This window comes from Phalacrocorax aristotelis, chromosome 2 (assembly GCF_949628215.1).
Source record: "Phalacrocorax aristotelis chromosome 2, bGulAri2.1, whole genome shotgun sequence".
Lineage (NCBI taxonomy): Eukaryota > Metazoa > Chordata > Aves > Suliformes > Phalacrocoracidae > Phalacrocorax > Phalacrocorax aristotelis.
This window is the reverse complement of record NC_134277.1, coordinates 55,441,250-55,461,080: the sequence shown is the minus strand read 5'-3', so window position 1 is coordinate 55,461,080 and position 19,831 is coordinate 55,441,250. Positions and strand designations below refer to the sequence as shown.

Genomic DNA, 19,831 nt, shown 5'->3' with positions numbered 1-19,831 from the left:
TCAAACAAGTCTTGAGGCAGCTGCAGATGACTATTGTAGATTGCTGATGTACTTAGCAAATTTACATTCAAGAAAACCTAATTTGAAAACTCTTTTCACTCATTAAGGCTATTTCTTACTGATCTTCAAAACATTACAATACATGCCTCAAAACTTTGGATAATAGAGTTGTGAGGATTTTTTTTTCCTTTTTATCAATGACATCCTAAAATTTGCAGTTGGTTTCTTCAAGAAGAGCAACAAACAATCAGTGCTAAAGTAAATTGACTTTAGGTCTCTTCTGTCTTTCAGCTGCTTTGATTAAAAGCTATATGAATAAATATGTGTATGTATGCATTCATAGACATATATATGTATTTACTTGCACTGGAGATTACATTGTATTTAACCAGAAGATGCCACTACAACATTTGCCTGCACATGGCTCCTTAAAAACAAGATGAATATTGGGAACAGAAGAAAAAATCAGAAAAGATAGACATCTGGTTCCTACAGGAACTTGAGAAGGCATTGTTTGAAAGTTTATATATTTGAAAGGGGAAGTATATTTAAACAAACAAACAGCAGAAATAATTTTCAAAGCACTACAGTTTTTCGTTTCAGGAGGTTAGATGTAGATAGGTAAAGGTGAATGACAGAGTCCTTAAAATCAAATGTGATTCAATGTGATTTATGTATTCCTCTCTATTGTGTGTTCATACTAATTTGATTACCTCTTAGCAATTTTTGATTGAGGGTGAATGTTCTGACGTATTGCAAGAAGGGAAGAATTTCTGGTATTGTTTAGTCCTCTATTATTAGCTGATCAAGGGTGTAGCTGTACTAGCATTTATTAATGAAAAAAAATGGAATGAAGGATAGCATTTTTACCAATTTAAATACAAAGGTAGTTTGGTCTCTTCACTTTTGCTTCAGAAAGTTCTTTCAAGCTGATTTAATCTGCTGGTTTTCTTTCAACCATTGGATGTGTTGCTGGAAGACACAGAGCTTGATGTCTGCTCTCATAGGGATTGTATCATATAAACTTCAATTTACTGAACTGTGTCTTGAAAACTGGTTTCATCCTGCTACACTGACTGGAAGACCATGAGCAATGACAGTGTGATTGACAAATTTTTTTAATACACGGTCTAAGTGTGTTAGTAAAGTATTAACATGTGCTTTTTTCCCCCAACACAGTCCTTGAGTTAAATCATCTGTATCAAGGTTTACTTCCTTGGTACAGACTTGCCTTCCTCTTGGCCTTTGTTTTCCTGGACCAGATGAGGCAATTTTTTCTAATTTTCGCTTGTAAAGATCATTCTGGCATCCTTTCTCTGTGCAGGGTTTCCTTGTATGGTGCAAATATGTATGTCATGTTTCAGAGGTGGTTCAGCGGTGGAATTGGTGATCTCTGTAGACATTATTTCCTCTTTATTGAAAGGAATTCAAGAGAATCTATGCAAACTATCTAGGATGGATTGCCATTTATGCAGCCCGGTTAAATGATCCTGGAATAGTATTAAGTATAGATGTTAATGAATGCACCAGTTGTGTTATTGTGCTGGAGACACAAAGAGAAATGTTGAGGGTTGATAGTGGTTCAGTATCTTAAGAGTCAGGAATTATGGTCATAACATGTACCCTATCACATTCTTTGTAAACTGCACATGTCTTTGGGGGATTTTACTGTCTTGCTCTCTAGTCCAACTTTATATTTTTCCTCATCCTTGGCATGGTATATGAAATGAGATTGCCAGCTTTTTCTAAGCATGCACTTTGTTCAGAATATCTGAACCTGGAAATACATGGCATAAACCATTAGGTCAAAGAAAATAATTTTCTCTACAGTCACGGGAACAGTTGCACTGTCCAGCTGTACTGCAGACTGAATCTTAAGTCTTGCAGAATTCTACTTGTAACTTCGTTATGCTGTTTGGAGTCTGTTCTGAGGCTGGAAAATCAGTCCAAGGGTTGCATGCCTGTAATAAATGTCTGTGTTGACACTGACTTAGGTACATGGAAGAATATAGTGGAATACATATTTGTCAGAGATTGTAAATTTATGTAGATATTTTTCTGGCACCTCGACGTGCTTTTGTGCATTGCAGAAAAACGAGGGATATTTCTGTAAAACTTTGGTTTTGAAGGTTCTGCCTTTGACCAGCAGCTCTTGAGTGAGGGAGAGCACTGATCGGTATCATTGTAAAAGTATTATTTTCAGAGATTACATATCTGACTATGTCAGCCTCATAGGAAGAAATGGGAATGCAAACTGTCACATCTTATAGCAGAACTAGCTATTGTGCTTGAAAAAGCTCAGGGCCTTTCTATAGGTAGGTATAGAGATGCACACAGAGGAACATATGTGTGTGTACTCACACTCTTAAACAGTTATTAGGGTAGTTTTATAGTAGAATAGACTATTAGAGCAATAAAGTAAGCCTGTATTAACCATACTACCCTAAGTTCTGCAATGCTTGTAACTTTGTTTCATAACTATGCAACTGTGAATAGTGTTGAATATTTCTACTTCAAAATCTCTCTAGTGTCTTCAAAGACTTGGAAATTATTTCAAGTCATTGCTAGTGATAAATTACAAAATGCATGTTTTCAGGAAGGAGAGTTTTAGATAGCCCCTATTTAAGTTGGCACATAAGTTTCTATGCATTCATGGAGTATTTGCAGTGTTTATAGATTTTTCTTTAATATTTGCATGCCATTGTGTCCTGTAGAAAACAGTTAGAAGAGAGCTTTCTTGATAGCTCTGTTACTAAGAGTTTGAACAGATTGTAAGATCAGCGCTCTCTAATCTGGTAGTCCTAAGTAATTGTGATGAGGACTTTGGCAAAAGAAATTAGAAAAGTATAATGTTAGTTTGTGGCACTGAGCATACTCCTTTGTGTATCTGGGAACTGCAGTAGGGGCACTTGATGGGAGCTATTAATATGTTAAAAATTAAGCTTTCTGAGCTGAAAGGATTCAACAGGGTTTGGTTTGGTTTGGTTTCTTCCCATTTTTATCCCTAGTTAAGTTATATACTGAAACAGTTGTTGCAAATTAGGGCTTTACCTCTCACTCTTAGCTGCAGTCATTTTTGTCCTGCAACTGATTTGTTGCTATGGCCTGCCTCTTCATTCCACATGTGAGACTGGTAAAAAACAGTAGACATTCAGAGCAGCAATCTTATCTCATCCACATTCTTCAAGAGCAGCAGTTACTCCTTTTGCAGCAATCACCTTCTGTTTGAGCTGCGCTGCAGCTCTTACTTTGACCTTTCTTGTAAAAGTCACCTGAACGTTGTTTTATGCCTTTTGGAGTTTTTTCTTCCCACTCATCTGTTGATAAAATGGAAATAGTCACTGCCTATTTTGCACAAAGCTTTGATATTCCTACGTCTTCTGTCTGAGGATGTCTAAATGATTTGCTATTTAAATATGGGGTTACTGTATACCAGCTAAAAATATTTACACAACTGGAGCTCCACACCTGACATTTGGATCTGCTTTCTCAGTGTTTTATTTCTTTAGAAAATATTCGCATGATGAATCACATAGTTTAATATATGATGCGTCATATTTGAATCCATAAGGACCCTCTCAGGTGCCATGCGCCTGAAATGTGCCTTTCAGAAATGCTGTGTTAAAATCAAATGTAGTAGGAGCAGTATTTGTAACTACGCTGTCTTAATAATGGACTTCAGGTATTTAAGCATATATACCACAGAGCTTACATCATATTACAGTATCTGCAGTTTGTGACAACATGAAATGAAGATTCTTCATGGTTTTCATATAATTCACATAAGATGTCATGCATATATGATATAAAACAAGTAGTTATATCTTACTCGTTTCACTTTTTTCCAATGATATTACTAAAAATAGCATCCAGTGTTCTTAAATGAAATGCATTTTAAAATATTACAAAGCATTTTAGTGCATATGAAATTGCTTATAGATGACCTATTTCTTTTTAGACAATGGCCAAGGTTATAACAACAGTGCTGAAGTTCCCAGCAGATCAGACTCAGAAGATACTAGAACGAGAAGATGCTCGACCATTGGTAAGTTATAAGTAAATCAAGTTATGGAAGAGATTAGGTTGCAAGAATAATAAATTAGAAACTTTTAAGTCTCCTTTTTCCCCTGTGTCCACGTTCAAGAAAACTCCTTTTCTCCTTCCTTCCCCCCTCTTCAGTGGAATGTCAAATTCCAGCTGTAGGTTTGAGTTTATAGCAAAAGTGGGGGGGGGGGGGAAGCAAGCATACTTTCTTAACTAGTATTTCTCATCATTGGTTAAGCCATATTTCTGATAGCTATGGGTACAACAGAACAAAGCAAGTTCAGTCACCACCACTATTCTGCAGATGAATTTTCTAATCAAAAAAGTAATCTGACAGAAAATTAATAGAATCATAGAATTATTAAGCTTGGAAAAGACCTCTAGGATCATCAAGTCCAACCGTCAACCCAACACCACTGTGCTTCCTAAATCATCCCCTGGAACGCTATGTCCGCATGTTTGGTTTTTTTTTAACATATCCAAGAATGGTGACTCCACCACCTCTCTGGGCAGCCTGTTCCAATCCCTGACCACTCTCTCAGTAAAGAAATTTTTCTTAATATCCAGTCTAAACCTCTCCTGACACAACTTGAAGCCGTTTCCTCTCATCCTATCACTAGTGACTTGGGAGAAGAAACCAACCACCACCTTGCTACAACCTCCTTTCAGGTAGTTGTAGAGAGCGATAAGGTCTCCCCTCAGCCTCCTCTTCTGCAGACTGAACAACCCCAGCTCCCTCAGCCACTCCTCATAAGACTTGTTCTCCAGACCCTTCACCAGCTTTGTTGCCCTTCTCTGGGCACGCTCCAGCACCTCAGTGTCCTCCTTGTAATGAGGGGCCCAAAACCCAACCAGTACTCGAGGTGCGAATGTTTCATGTTTCTTAAATTTATAGGTTTCTGAGGGGTCATAACCATTTTTCATGAAAAATACGTCAAGAGAGATTTTTCAGCCCTGGGATAAAATTTCTGGCAAAACCAAATCCCATTTTGGTTGTAGACTAGAAACCTGATGAGCTCAATCACTTGGGATATGTGTGTTTCAAGTGGGATATGTACATTTTTATCTTCAGTGAGTATCCTAACAAGACTGGGTTTTGTTTGGGGTTTGTTTTTTTTTTGGTGGTTTTCTTTTTTAGTTCTTGTGTGGTGGTTTCTTTTGTCTGCTTTATTTTTATACTGAAAAACCATCAAAATAGGTCACATTCACTCTGGGTCAGGACAGGTCAAAAATAAGTGTCCTAAGTACTCGCTTTGGTTTTGCTTGATTGGGTTTTTTCCCCAGTTTCAACACACTTACTATTTTGTGGCTGTTGCTTGGTATTTACCAGTTAATCTATTTACCAGAAAGGTGAATTCGGGTTTGAGAAGCAGACCCAAAAAAAGAAGAATATATGAGCATAAACATTTCTTTGGGGTTACTGTTACTGTTTTATGTATGTGAGCTATTTTTTATTACGATGAAAACTTCAGTAATAGTTTTCTCTACATTGTTTCTCGAGTCAACACTGATCTCTCTATTTGTGGGTCATCTTAGTAAAATATTTAGGAATTTAAGTGAGAGGAAGAATTGTGTTCTGTTTCTGTCACTGGCCTTGCATATATATTTATTTGCAGAAACAGAAAAAAATAAAAAATTTAACATTTTTACATTTCAGTGAAGTAGTTACATTAAAGTGCTGTTGATCCATTGAAACAAATTTAAAAAAAATTCTACCACTTCATCTGTTGGAGTATCAAATCTGAGGAAAGTGTTAAATACTTCAGCATTTTCCTGTACACTTAGTATGTTTGAGAGTGTCTTGCAATCTTAAATATTTAAAATACGTTTAGAATGACACAAATGCTGATAATACTGCAGCTCCAGTAAGTATCACACATCCCAAACATGATTTTTTCTTAATGCTCACTTCCTGTGACCTCCAGGTAGAAAGCTGGTGCCTTATTTTTTGTTTTGGCAATCTAGAGTAATATTTAGAAAACATTTTAAGCTCTCTGTTGGCCAAAAGAAAGGTTAGAGAGATGGACCTTATTTTGCAGTCCTTTCAGCTTTTTGATACTTGAAACCTGGCCTTCCTAAAACAGGTATTCACAACTTCTGATACTAAATAAAAGGTAGCTTGAATTCACCCAGTAAGTTTTGGTCCCTGGTGTTAAAGGTCCTTGGAATTAAGTTTTGGCTAGAACATACAGTGAGGTTTTTTGCAGGCTGCAAGTGTTTTGATTATTAAGGATATCATCGTTCAAAGAGCTTTGTGCACTAATCAGAAAATTCTGGGGTTTCACATAGCAAACCTTTCCTGGCTTAGAAAACGCAGATATTAGGACATATTATGGAGGATGTAGTAACTTTTTTTCTTCACTTTCAAAGTTACTAAGTTTGTTTACTGAAGCACAAATTATTTTGGGGGGCAAGTCTTTTGTAATTCTGTTTAGGACTAAAAAGTTGGAGGGGTTTTCATAAATTATTTTGTCGAGAAATACGCTTGGTTTTTTGTATTTGATTTATTGACATTTACTAACACGGCAGTAGTTTTTCTCCACACTTAATATTGGAGTGATGCTGATATTTGAAAATACCCAGTATTTAGGTCTCATGTGCAATAAAGCTTTGAACTGCAATATAAATGTGCATTTTTAACATAAAGCTTGCTTGTTTGTGTGTTAGTTTATGGTCAAAACATCTATAACTAATTTCAATGTGTAAATTGTTAATTAACTGTGCTACTGGAAAAGAATAAGTGTGTGTAGTACTAAGTATCTGTGAGTAATTGTTTACCCTCTTAGTAGGCATGTAGGGATTTGTCAAAAGTTTTCTGAAAACTGTTAAATACATCAATAAACATATGCTAGATCAGTGTATCTCCTTCACTAATCTAGCTTTTACTACATAGTTATTGTGATCCAACTGCAGCAATCTCATTCGTGAGCAGATGTCCACAAAGTTCTTATCTACACTATTAACGAAGTAGTCCAATAAGCTGTTTTCTTCCTGGCTTTGTAGTTTGCCTCACCTCGCAGTGGTATCTTCTGAATATCCCATCAGTCTGTGCTTAGTTAGCATGTGGGTGAGTGAAGCCTAATACATACTTGTTCTATTTAAGTATGAAACCTGTAGTATGAGACTAATCATTCTCCTGCTTTTTTTTCTTTCCTGCTTTTGTTTGTTAAAAAAAATCACATTTTTTTGTTCTATATGTGTATGATAATCTTTGTTCTACTCTTAATCATGTTTTGCTTTACCTAGCCAAGTTTGAAAATAGTAAATATTGATTCAAAACTAATCCTTATGAGTTAAAAGCATAACTTGAAATGTTGATTGAGCTACAGAAATCTCAGTTGTGGAAAAAAAATATCAGATTTTAGATCAGTTAGTATGTAATATTAAATCTTATTGCACTTGGCTTTGTTTTGTCTTTATTCACTTTCTTAGCTCCTTTTTTGAATAAGCAAATAAGTCAGATTTATGGGAGATGTATACTGTACTGCTTGAAATTATTAAATCTTATAAATATGAGAGAGGATTATTTTTAAAAAGATTGATGAAATATCCTCTGTAGAGGAATTAGGATATAATTGCATTTAAACATCAGTACCTTTCTGAATCAGAGCTTTAGCTTGGTATCAAGAGAAGCTAGAGCAGAAGGAGAACAATTTGGGACCTTGATGCTCTCAGTTTATTGTGCCTTTTTTCAGGTTTTATTGAACTACTTTCATTACGAATCTGCAAGACTAATTGTAGTGTTACCGAAAACCAACGATTGATTTTAGGTCTAGAGATGCAGGTTGTATCAGACTAGCCAAGCTAAACAAGGAGCACACAAGCAATAGCAGTTGAGAGAGGAGTAGGGTATGGAAATACATAAGTAAAACTTTCTGCACTGCTGATAAGATTACAATTTGAGTCATTAGTGGTGTATGATAGTTAATAAACTCTTCAGATGAATTCTATAGGATATGGTAGGCCCAGTTTTCCTTCTCCTCCTTTGCAACTGAAAAGCTTTGCACAGTTGCCAGGAATTGATTCATTGCATGTGAAGCAATCGCTATCAGCGGGCTGAAATATAGTGGTTGGCCTGCACCCCTGCCATAGCAAAATGGATTAACTTAAGCTGTTTCCATTGCCAGTTATCAGAATGCAGTTGACAGGCAGTCATGCGAACACAGCCTTCAGTACAAAATACTATCTGTTTCAAAGGAAAAGATCTATTCATCTTAGCAAACAGTCATGGTTTCTACTTCACTTTGTGTTCTTTTAAACCTTTGAATACAATAGCAGATGCATTTTATTGCACTTAAAACACAGTGGAGCTTGGACCACTTGCCCCCTAACCTTGATCACTTCTTGACAAAATCAGCAACTGTTTTTTCTAGCCCTCTGTTGAAAATAATTGAATTGTTCGTAACGATAGGACACAGCTATTTACCAACACTATTGCAGAAAGCATGTTTGAAACTTAAATTCTTGTTGTGCTGTCTGTAATGCTGGTGTAAAAAGTTCAGGCGTTCTCAACTGCATTTGAAGCATATCACAGAAGGGCTTGGTTCTGACCTTAATGTCAGCAGTTGGCTGTTACACTTTCCGAACCTAAGCTAATATGTATGGAAACTGTTCAGACCTCATTATTGGACTGTAGTTTCTTACTTTATCTCAAGTATTTTTGTGACTTACGTCAGTAGATAGCCAGCAAATGGGATAATATTCTTGCATGTATAAAACTTGGAAATTAAGATCATGTTGACTTCACTGTGAAAACAGTAATTATTTTCCTGATAGAGGAGGCTTTTGGCTTTTTGCTAGCCCCAAAATTTTACTTCAGCATTTCAATTTTGATGATAGGCCTTATGCAGAGAGGACAACTTTGTTTTTCATTGGATTAAGATGCAACGATGTGGCAGACTATTTCCGTTGAGACTCCTGACTGTTTTGCTACACGTTATTTTGTTTTCATCACAGTTTCTCAACTGTTTTCAGATACTGGTATGGAATTACTTGCTCTAAATCAGTTAATAACTTGACAATTTGACTTACCTGAAATTTTTCCATCTCCATTCCTATCAATAAACATCATCATTATTACTCTAATATTAAATGCTTCTAAGTTGCTCTACATAATGCAGCATTTGTTCATTTGTTCTAACTTTTCATTCCTTCTAGTCATGGCTACGACCATCTTGAAGAAATTGTGATGAGAATGTCTCATGACACTGCTGCTTAGAAATATGTTCATATCTCTGTTGTTGACCCTTCTCAAGGGACACGAAGAAAAGCTATTATTCAAGGTCACAAATGGAACAGCAAGAACCAAAACTCAGCACCACCTTTGGACCGTGAATATAGTTAAAACTGCCTTGACAAGAAACGCTAATCAGGGGTTATCTGGTGATGAGTCTTTTTTCTCTTCTATTGAACGCTGTCTTCTATTTTGTGTTAAGAGGTTATTTTTTTAAAGGAGAGAAAAGACTTTATCCTAGGAAGGAATTGTCCACTACTGTATCTCTATACAGGCTTTACTGGGTGTTTTTTAAGAGTTGAAATAAATGGTTTGTTTCATCTATTTATTTTTTTAGTTTTGAATGAACTGTGCAATACATTTTTGGATGGGTAGCAGTTGAGGTGATTTTTCCTGATGAACTAGGCACTCTTTATGACTGCTCTCTCCCGATGTGATCTTACAGTTGTTTGCTAAAAGTCACTTCTATATGCTTTTGCCTACAATAAATCCAAATTGCAGTACCTCATTTGTTTACTCCTAGCTTTTCTACTTATATTTTCTGGAGAAAAAGTACGTTACTGTAAATTGTAAATAGTTAATACATAACTGTATCATATGCTGATCTAAGACTGTTGACAGCACTAATCCGACAAGAGCTGAGATGAAATAAAGTTTATTTACTGTATAATTTTGGAACTTCTTTGGTAAGATTTTTCTTTTGAAAGGATCCACCAGTTTTGTTCTTATTCCTGTTCAAGACATCCTTAGCTGAGACATTTCCACACTCATAAGAAGAGCTGTTCAAGTATGTTGAGCTGTAAGAAGTCAGTGGGGCCCTTCAGATTTTTCAGGGCACCTGTAAGACAGACACATGATGAGCTGAAAAGTTGGCATAAGAATATAGCAAGTAGGGAAGTTTGCTTTGTAAAAGTTCTAAATTATGTATTTTTGTTCTTTTAAGTAATGCCTGTCTGGTCATTTTGGCAGTAAGTTGTATTCTTCTGAAGCAACATGCAAGTACGGATTAATTCAACTTGTGCTCCAGCTACATATCAATAACTGTCATCTGTACTGTGTATGCTAGTTTGCCAAGATGATTCAAGGTGGTCAGTCCTCCATGAATATAATTTTTAACCAGTGTTTATAGGAGCAGGAGTCCCCTGAATAGCTCATCTCTGACAGATTTGATTTGTTGTCCTGCTCCAGCTGTTGTACCCAAGGGCACTACCCAAAATTTTGTATTTCTCATGTTGTTATCTAAACAATCTCAGCTTCATATGGTATTAGAGTTGCAATTACCTTGGCATTGTTGGCATTTCAAGACTCTGCATCCCCAATATTTGCCTCTGATTATCTATGAAGTTCAGCCTTTTCTCACATAATTCCTCAATAAACACCTGTGAGATCCAACCATTCCTCACAACACTATCCCTTTTGTCAGCTTGTCATACTCTTATCTGTCAAGTCCAGTGGTTTTCCGCATCCTGCTCAGTTATCTTACCCTCAGGCCAGGGCACAAATAGTAGCCCAATATTTCTGCATGGCTCCAAAAAATGAGTACAAGCCAATGACATGTAGGGTTTGTCTTTTTTGTTTTGGGCTTTGTTGTTGTTGTTGTGGTTTGGGTTTTTTGTGGGGTGTGGGTTTTGGGTTTTTTTTTTTCCTTCAAATGCTCTGGGATTCACCTTTGTCATCTGCAGGAAAACAAGTGAAGAAGCTGAATTCATTTGCACAGTTTTGTGTCCTAACGAAACTGGGAGAAATGCAACAATTTGAGCGATCCAAGGCCTATTGTGTCCACCAGCTGTCTAAAGAATACATCTGGCTTTAAATTATTATTTACGGTGTATGGGGACATGCCTTTGATAGTTAAGGACCCAGAGTTCCATCTTTTATTTCCTACTGCCTTGCCTCTGGCAAAAACTCTTCATTTTTGTGCCCTTTATTATTTATAGCTTCTTTTTTCTTTATATCAAATTTGGTTTAAAAAAAAAAAATGTATTTGTAACGGTTCCAGTTATAAGATCATCTTTTTGCTTCTGTTGCGTAGCAGAACGGCATCCTCCAGCACATCGCAGCAGCCTGGACCAGACTTGACATGGGTATGTTTGGCTATGAAAAAATGTGTGTTCCTCTCGTAGCTGGCTGAGGATTTGTAGGATTTTGCTATCACTACCATTACAGCAATTTCAAATATAGATTTGAATTTCAGGTTTCCATGTAAGGTATATGTTGTCTTAGGCTTTGGGAAATTTAATGCAGGGATCTGTTACTCTGACAGTGAGTATCACCATGATCACTTGCAGTTCTCTTGTCCTCAAAAATAGGCTATTTTTCATGTTTTCTCTTTTTGTTCTTTTCTCTTTCCATGAAAGATACTAGTTATAGACTGTACTTTGTCAAGCATGACCTAAGTGCTGTGGAGCTGCACTGAAATAGCCTGTATAATATTCATACAACATTGGATGTAGTAAATAATTTCTTTTTACCTGGAAGTGCCCTAGAGTTCTCCTTGATTCTTTTTGTTTTTAAACTAAAATCAGATAGCCACTCCCCAAATTCACATTTTGATAAGCAATTACATAACTCTTCAGTAATGTAATGGGAAAGTGTGTTAAGTACAAGTTTTGTCAGACTGAAGTTTTAACTGCTGTTAGATTTTTTTAAGAGAATATGTAAATAAAGCATTGCTTTAGAGTTTAAATAAAGGAAATTAGTTAGGTTGAAAGCATGAAAACAAGGGCTTCCTTTGAGTAGTGTTTTTTTTCTTGTTGGAGTGTCATAAAATACTGCTAGTAGTGCCAATGTGACTATAAACTAATATACTCCAGGCCACAAATACTTATGATTATAAAATATCCTTGTTTAGACACACATAGCTAAAAGCCAAAAACAGTGTCAAAGTTTTGGCTGCCTTTTCAGCAAAGGTTAGAGGATCCCAAGCTTGTTCAGACTGGAGTATTAAAAGATGCTGCTGCAAGAGAATGTACTTGAATTGTCTTATGTTGAACTTTTCCCTAGTTTTACATGCAATATACATCATATTTATAATTTTATGGACCCATACACGTGCATATTTAAAAATGTGTAGATCTATTCATAAAGATAAGACTTAAAATGTTTATCAAGTGTCCTAATGATTAGCCGTTGTTAATTTAAGTGAAAAATGCCAGTTTTTTTACTCCTGTATCATTTCAGCGCCTAGGCTGATATTTATTAGCAACATATTATTTCAAACTTCTTATAAAACATTATATATAAATTCATCCAACTTTCAGTTCTGCCATTTATAGTCCTTTGTGAGCTGTACTAAAATTTTTCTTTCCTAAATAGTACGTGATTTCTGTTTTTCCCCTCTAAAATGAGGATTCTAAACTCTCCGAAAACTAGGACGAGTACTGAGAGGATTGGTTTCATTTTGTAATACATACTTCTTGCATACAATCTTACTGCCCACCCGTATGTGCTACAGAAAATATTTTTTTCCTCTAAATTGTTAAATTGAGAAACTTATACTTTGTTTGCTTTTTCAAGAAACACTGGTGCTTTCACAACACCATTACTGAGTCATTATGGAAATCAAGATGAGCAGAAACTGGCAGTCTCTCCTGTATGTGTGGAATATCCAGACCCAGCTACATATGAATCTTCATGGTTGTTCCTAGACCCCGTTCCTCAGAAGCATTGCTAGCATGGGATTTTGAAACTCTGCTCGCTGGTGTATATTCATAATGTTGCAAATTAGAGATGCTAGAACAGAACTAAGCCATAAGTTGCATTTTATTTTACATTGCATTTATGATCTAAGAGTTGCCACTTCTAATTTTCTCTTCTGTTGCAGGCTCTCACACTGATTCTAGTCTTCCTCTGTTAACATTGAGTTAGCGTCTTGTATGTATTAGAGTAATTATAAAGGCACGTTGACTCAAAGTAAGCAAGTCTCTAGAGGTTTCTTTTGTTGTAGAACAGTGACAGCTATTATTTCCTACAGCTGCCACTTAATACCATGTGACATTTCAGAGAGGCGGTAATTAAGCCCATGGTAATTATATGTTTTCTTACAGCTGTGCTTAGCACATCGTGGTAGAGCAATGGATGATGATGGAGTTAAGTGTGGTGCAGACATCTGCTGTGACATGTGACTTGGTCCCCTTGGTTGCAGCTTCTAGAGCAGCTCAAGTCACGCCATTACCTGGTGGCCACTGGGCAATGAATGAGGTAGTTGTGTTCTAATTAGGCGTGTTGCTGTAACCAAAGCCACTTTGATTTGGCAGGTAGACCAAGGCACGTGTGGCTCTGGGGGCTGACCAGGTTCAGGGTCTGGAGGGCACCCAGGGGGCTGATGCCAGAACAGGTCAGTACACCTGCGGCAAGAGACACCTTTGCCTGCTGAGCTGTAGCAGTGTCTTTTTGTGGCTGGACGGCTTGAATCTCCAGCATTTCTGTAAGCATTTTAACTTCACTGAAAGGAAAAGGGATGAATAACAGAGTGTATGCGGTAATCTTTGCCACTGTTTATATTTTGGAAACTTCAGTGGTCCAAGAAGGTATTTAGCCTTCTTATTTAGATCTATGATTCCTACTTCTTAACAGTGCTGATGTCTGCAAGAAAAATAGTTGCATTTAGTGGTGTTATGCACCGTCCAGTTTTAGTGGAGTAAGGGAAGCACTTAAAAGTTTTCTGACTTGGATGAGGCAGTAGTGTATCTTCTGCAAATGAATCAAAATGATCAAACAAACAGTATGCACAAATTTAGAACAGGCATCTCTCTGTGCGGCCAACATGACATATGCTCTGTGGTTCCTTAACTGTAAGCTGCTGCTTCTGCTGAGCCTTGCCAGTCTTTCTCGCTCAAGCCACAAGCCCTGGAGAAACAGCTGCAATGGAAAACTGAGAATGAGTATCTGAATGGGGAAGAGAGATGAAAAGTAGGAACAGAGTAAAGTTATTTGGGATGTAAGATTCATCATGGCAGATCAGATGAGAAGTATTAAATATATTACTGGTTTTGTGCAGAATTTTTGAGTTTAACATGTTTGCCATGTCTCTGACCAACACGCCAGCCATTGTGGAGGGGGTAGAAGTAATCAGTCATGAGCAGGCACAAGCTGTCTAGAAGTAGACCTCCCTGTTGCCCATGAGATTTTGTGCCCCAATACATGAGAATTGCTGGAATGGAGTATGCTGTGTTACTGTAACTGGATGTTCTGGTTCACTTACGCATCTATATATCTTTATGCATACTACCAAATTGTCGTCCTTGCTGATGCAACAAATTATTCTGGAAATGAACTGCAGGATTGAAAATAATAGACTTTCCTTATCCCTTAACAAAATGGGCAGTACTTCCCTATGTCTAGAGGTGGAAAAGCCCACCGGAGGTGGTTTATAAGCTTGAAAAAACTAAATTGCAAACTGTACAAAAAGAAGACACAGCCAGTCCAGCAATTCTTGTTGGTGTATGTGGTTGCAGTGGCTGTCTATGGCTTATAATATACAGAGTAGTATGCCTTAAAAATAAGGGAGATTATTTTCCCTCCTCACAGCCTAGGCTAGGACCAGAGTTACGTAGCCGTTTTAGAATGGTGATTAAATAAGTGGCAAAAACAGAAAGAGGGATGAGGTGAAAGACTAAGGTCTTCCTTCATGGTCATGAAAATAATAAGTAGGCTGAGCTTTTTTCAGAGAGTGAATGTTTTGGTTTCCCACACTGAGTTCTGGCTTTGACTTCCCTGAAAAGTGATTCCACATAGAAAGAAACTGTCCTTACCTTGAAGCCCTGTAGCCATGGCGAGCGTTATCTGCACATTATTTAAAGCACAGCACACTTCAGCCCTGACATTCCAGTGCTGTTACTCACTGAACTAAAATCTGATCCAACCACAAATTCAGTACAAAATGTGTCTAGCTTAGTTAAGTGTGGATTTCCCTCCCACCCACCTTCAGGTAGCACATTCAGGACATGATGATTCTCAGGGTATTAAACTCTTCAGGATGGTACACAGTTTCTTTATTTTATGGAGGTTCTGCCATGGTGGGACCTCATTTCTAGGATAGACCAGTAGAAATGTTGCTATAAATACAGAGTGAACAGGAGAGATCCACATTGCCTGTCCTTTTCCTCAAGACGAGGAAATGCTACCTAAAAACGCTATGGAAGTTGTGCTGGTCTTAACAGTGCTCTCCTTATTCAACCAGTGAATAAATACAAAACTGCCATGCAGGTCCCTGGGAATCGGGGTGTGCCTTTATCCATGGGCCTGTCTGACATACATCTGTAGGGGGTTTTAATCACAGAATCACAGGTTGGAAGGCACCTCAGGGATCATCTAGTCCAACCTTTCTAGGACAAGCACGGTCTAGAGAAGAGGGCTCAGCACCCTGTCCAGACGACTCTTGAAGGTGTCCAACGTGGCCAAGTCAACCACTTCCCTGGGGAGATTATTCCAATGGTTGACTCTCCTCACTGTGAAAAATTTCCCTCTGGTGTCCAATCGGAATTTCCCCAAGAGCAACTTGTGTCCATTCCCCCTTGTCCTCTCCATGTGACTCCTTGTAGAAAGGGAGTCTCCATCTTCTTTGTAGCTACCCCTTAAGTACCAGTACATGGTGATGAGATCCCCTCTGAGCCTCCTTTTCTCAAGGCTGAACAAACCCAGATCTCCCAGCCTATCCCCGTATGGCAGGCTTCCCAGTCCTGTGATCATCTTGGTGGCCCTTCTCTGGACCCCTTCCAGCCTGTCCACATCCTTTGTGTATAGCGGGGACCAGAACTTCACCCAGTACTCCAGGTGTGGCCTGACAAGCGCTGAGTAGAGCGGGCTAATGACTTCTTGATCTCTGCTGGTGATGCCCTTTTTGATGCAACCCAGCATCCTGTTGGCCTTCTGGGCTGCAGCAGCACACTGTTCGCTCATGTTGAGATTCCTGTCCACCAGGACCCCCAGATCCCTTTCCACAGAGCTGCTCTCCAGCCAGGTGGAGCCCAGTCTGTGCTGCACTCCCAGATTACGTTTTCCCAGGTGCATGACCTTACACTTCTCCTTGTTGAACTTCATAAGGTTCTTGCTGGCCCACTCCTCCAGCCTATCCAGATCTTCCTGCAGAGCAGCTGCTCTCCCTTCTGGAATGTCTACTTCCCCACTCAACTTGGTGTCATCAGCAAACTCCATCACACTACACTTGATGCTGTTATCCAGATCACTTATAAAGATATTGAATAACATTGGGCCCAATATTGATCCCTGGGGGACTCCACTAGTGACAGGTTGCCACTTGGAAAAGGAGCTATTTACCACCACCCTTTGGGTGTGGCCTGTCAGCCAGTTCCCCACCCCCTGCCCAGACCACTTGTCTAGGCCATAACACATTAGTTCTCCAGGACGAAACTGTAGGGGACCGTATCAAAGGCCTTGGAGAAGTCCAGGTAGACAATGTCCACTGCCCGCCCCATGTCAACCAGGCAAGTCACTTTGTCATAGGCCACCAGGTTTTTCAAGCACGATCTGCCTTTAGTGAATCCATTTTGGCTTGTCTCAATCACGTGCTTCATTTGACTTGTGATGGCCCCCATGGGAATTCATTCCATAACTTTCCCAGGGATTGAAGTAAGGCTGATGGGCCTATAGTTCTTGTAGATAGGGGTAACATTTGCCTTCCTCCTGTCCTCTGGGACATCCCCTGTTCTCCATAACTTCTCAAAGATTATGGAGAGTGGCCTTGCAATGATGTCAGCCAGCTCTCTCAACACCCTCTTGTGGATGGTGTCAGGGCCCATTGATTTGTAGGGGTCAAGCTCCTGTTTTGGGTTTTGGAGGGGTTTGTTTGTTTGTTTGTTTTTAATGTAACTTGTTTAATACAATAATAGAGGAAGAGGGGAGAATGCACTGGTGGCAATGGCGATGTGTGGTTGCTTTGTAGTGCTGTGCACGGCCATGCATAGGACCTGCTATGTTTAGGCTTTTAAGCACAGGCAGAGATACTGCCTTAGTTACTTGTAGTGGTATGAAACCTTTTTAAAAAAACAAAGAAAGAAACAAAAACCCCCCAAAATCCAACAAACTTTAGTGATTAGAGACAGCTTTTCTGCTTGGAGAGCTAGACTTGACCTCACACCTTCTGGATGGGCGCATGTGGAGGCCTCAATAAACGGGCAGGGCAAGCCAGAAGTTTTGGCAGAGCCAGCGGCTTCCTGTAGGCAAGAGCACCGTGGGCCAGAGATCTGCTGGGTGACAGCCAGCATTGCGCTGTACAGGTGGTCTCTGCAGCTCCTCTTTAGTGTGCTGGTTATGTGCAATTATTCATTAAACACTTTTTGTTAAACACTTTATTCCATTTGTCTTCACTGACCCTTTCTGGGCCTTGTGCATCAGTGTCTCCTTGGAAATAAGTTTTTAAACAGGCAGAAGGTGAGGGTGACTTTCAGTGAGCTGCTAGACAGTGGGGGCCCACTGCTTGTTTTATATAGTGCTGGGAGATGGAGCTGAGAGGCAAATACATGAAGTCACCAGCTTATTTTTAGGCTGAAAATAAGAGTGTGTATTTCTGGGAGGGATGCTGACTATAGGGAAACCGGAATTAATGTTTACTTTAGATAAGCTCTAATATTGACTAAAAATAGAAGTCAAATTATGTATTGTTACAGACATCCTTCAGCAGGATCCTGATGGTTTTCAGAAAGCCCTTCGTGGCTGCGGTAATGGCATACTATAGTTAGGGAATCAAATAAACTGAGTGGACAAGAGGGCGTAAAAATAGCTTCAGTTCATGCCCTTTTGACAAGGTGACAATTAAACTTTGCTTATATATCATGTCATTGTTGCTGTCAACTAATTGTGAGCATAGTTTGTTTAATGTATCGCACTGGGATGCCTGGACTAATTTTTCATGTGTCAGGGAAGGCAAGGTAATTAAACATCTCACCTGATTTCATGCGTTCTGTGACCAGTCCAACCAGGCTGGTCCCAGTTTTGTTGGTGATGTTGCTGAGGACAGAAGCATGGCTTGCTTTCACCTGGGGCATGATAGTCGCTGTCTCCATTTTGGAAGACATCCCAAGCCTTTTCTAACATTGCTAGTGTCACCTGGTCAGTCCTTATCAACTGAGCGAGAGGGCTAGGAGTGTGCAACTTTGTTCTAATAGCGTGATGCTAGAAGAGACTCAGTAGAAATCAGCAGGTGAACCACGAAACTCTCACATCGACCTCCAAATTTGTCCTTTTTTCTTGCTGGTCTATGGGATGACAGGGTTGTTATTGCCAAATTCCTCCCAAAACCTCTCTTATAGCCGGGCCAGTCACTGAGGTGTGTGAATAATGTCACTCATAACCAAGAGAGCCTGCTGTGTTATCACAAGTGCTGTGCTTCTCTCTTCATGTTATTTGTAGTGAATATCACCCTGGGGATTGCAAATTCCTTGCCTTAATTCCATTGTTTTAAACTGAATTATACCTGCAAAAAAATTTTGTCCTTGAGGGGCTTGGGGTTTTTTTTGGTGGGTTCTTTTTTTCTTTAAATCCCTGGCATCAACACAGCATCCTTCTTGCTATACAGGTTATCAGATTCATTGCTTTTCACATTATCAGACTGGATAACTATGATGCTTCTGGCATAGCTCATGCCAATAACAAGTCCTATGGAGTCCCGCAGTTTACTTTTCTGAATTACTGTGTAGGTGCAGCACACGCCAAATCGAGCCATAGCATACTAGACAATTTAGAAATAACTGGGTCACAGAAGGGTCCTGTGTATCCCAAATTATTTAGCTAAGGGCTCAAGCTTTGAGTGCCCACACACAACAACTGCAGAAAGTGTATTTTCCGTGTGGAGAGAACAGGTTTGGATCTCTCAAAGATGATAAATAGGTTATTGTTCACCCGAGCTTTTCACACAAGGACTGTATGATAGTTAACATGTGGAATAATAAACACTGAGTTGGCCGGCTAATGGAAAGCAGATGTGCCAAGAATGCCAAGCTAAATGTTTGAAAGCTGCAGTGTAAACTGGACCTTTTGACAGTGGCTAAAGCTCGTGTGACCACCAGGGTCTCAGAATAATAGATTTAGAAATGGAGGCTAAAAAGGAAAGTAGAGATACCACTTCAATGTATAAATCAGTGAGATTTGATATCCTGTAGAAAAATTGTGGATCACAGTATCCATCATGTGGCCAGTATTTCGTGACTTTCTCATATCTAGTATGTGTCTCCCACTTGTGATCTTTGTTTTGATGTAGTGAAATGAGATAAACGAGACAAAATTAACTTGTATTTGGCTTAAAAAATACTAAACAGTCTAGTTCCATTAAAACTTCTCGGAACCCTTCCCTGGCTTTCTGTGGGTTAGGTCCTGGCTGTTGAAAAGGACCTCTATCACTGGAGGTTCACTAAAAAGTGAATATCAAATGAAGGAGGCAATCAACAATCTCTTTATAATTACATACCTAATATCTTTGTCTTAAGCTGTAATTTAATAGAAAGCTATAAAACTTATTGGCATGTAAATTGGTATGATCTTTAAGTCTAGTCAATTCCATTTAGATTTAAAACTCTACTTCTGATAATAGGATAGGTC

General features: G+C 38.8%; 1 protein-coding gene across 5 annotated transcripts in view; it reads left to right on the top strand.

The window, feature by feature from the left end:
- Window positions 1-9,780, top strand: part of GOLGA4 (golgin A4) — a 71,773-nt gene extending 61,993 nt beyond the window's left edge. For 4 of the 5 annotated variants that reach the window (XM_075083644.1, XM_075083645.1, XM_075083642.1 and 1 more), the window contains 3 exons: window positions 3,959-4,045; window positions 7,048-7,111; window positions 9,202-9,780. In XM_075083644.1, the coding sequence (XP_074939745.1) occupies window positions 3,959-4,045; window positions 7,048-7,077 (117 nt within the window). In that variant the 3' untranslated portion in view covers window positions 7,078-7,111; window positions 9,202-9,780. The remainder of the gene's footprint in view (window positions 1-3,958; window positions 4,046-7,047; window positions 7,112-9,201) is intronic. The other variant, XM_075083641.1, reaches the window with a different exon arrangement.
- Window positions 9,781-19,831: the final 10,051 nt, after the last annotated feature.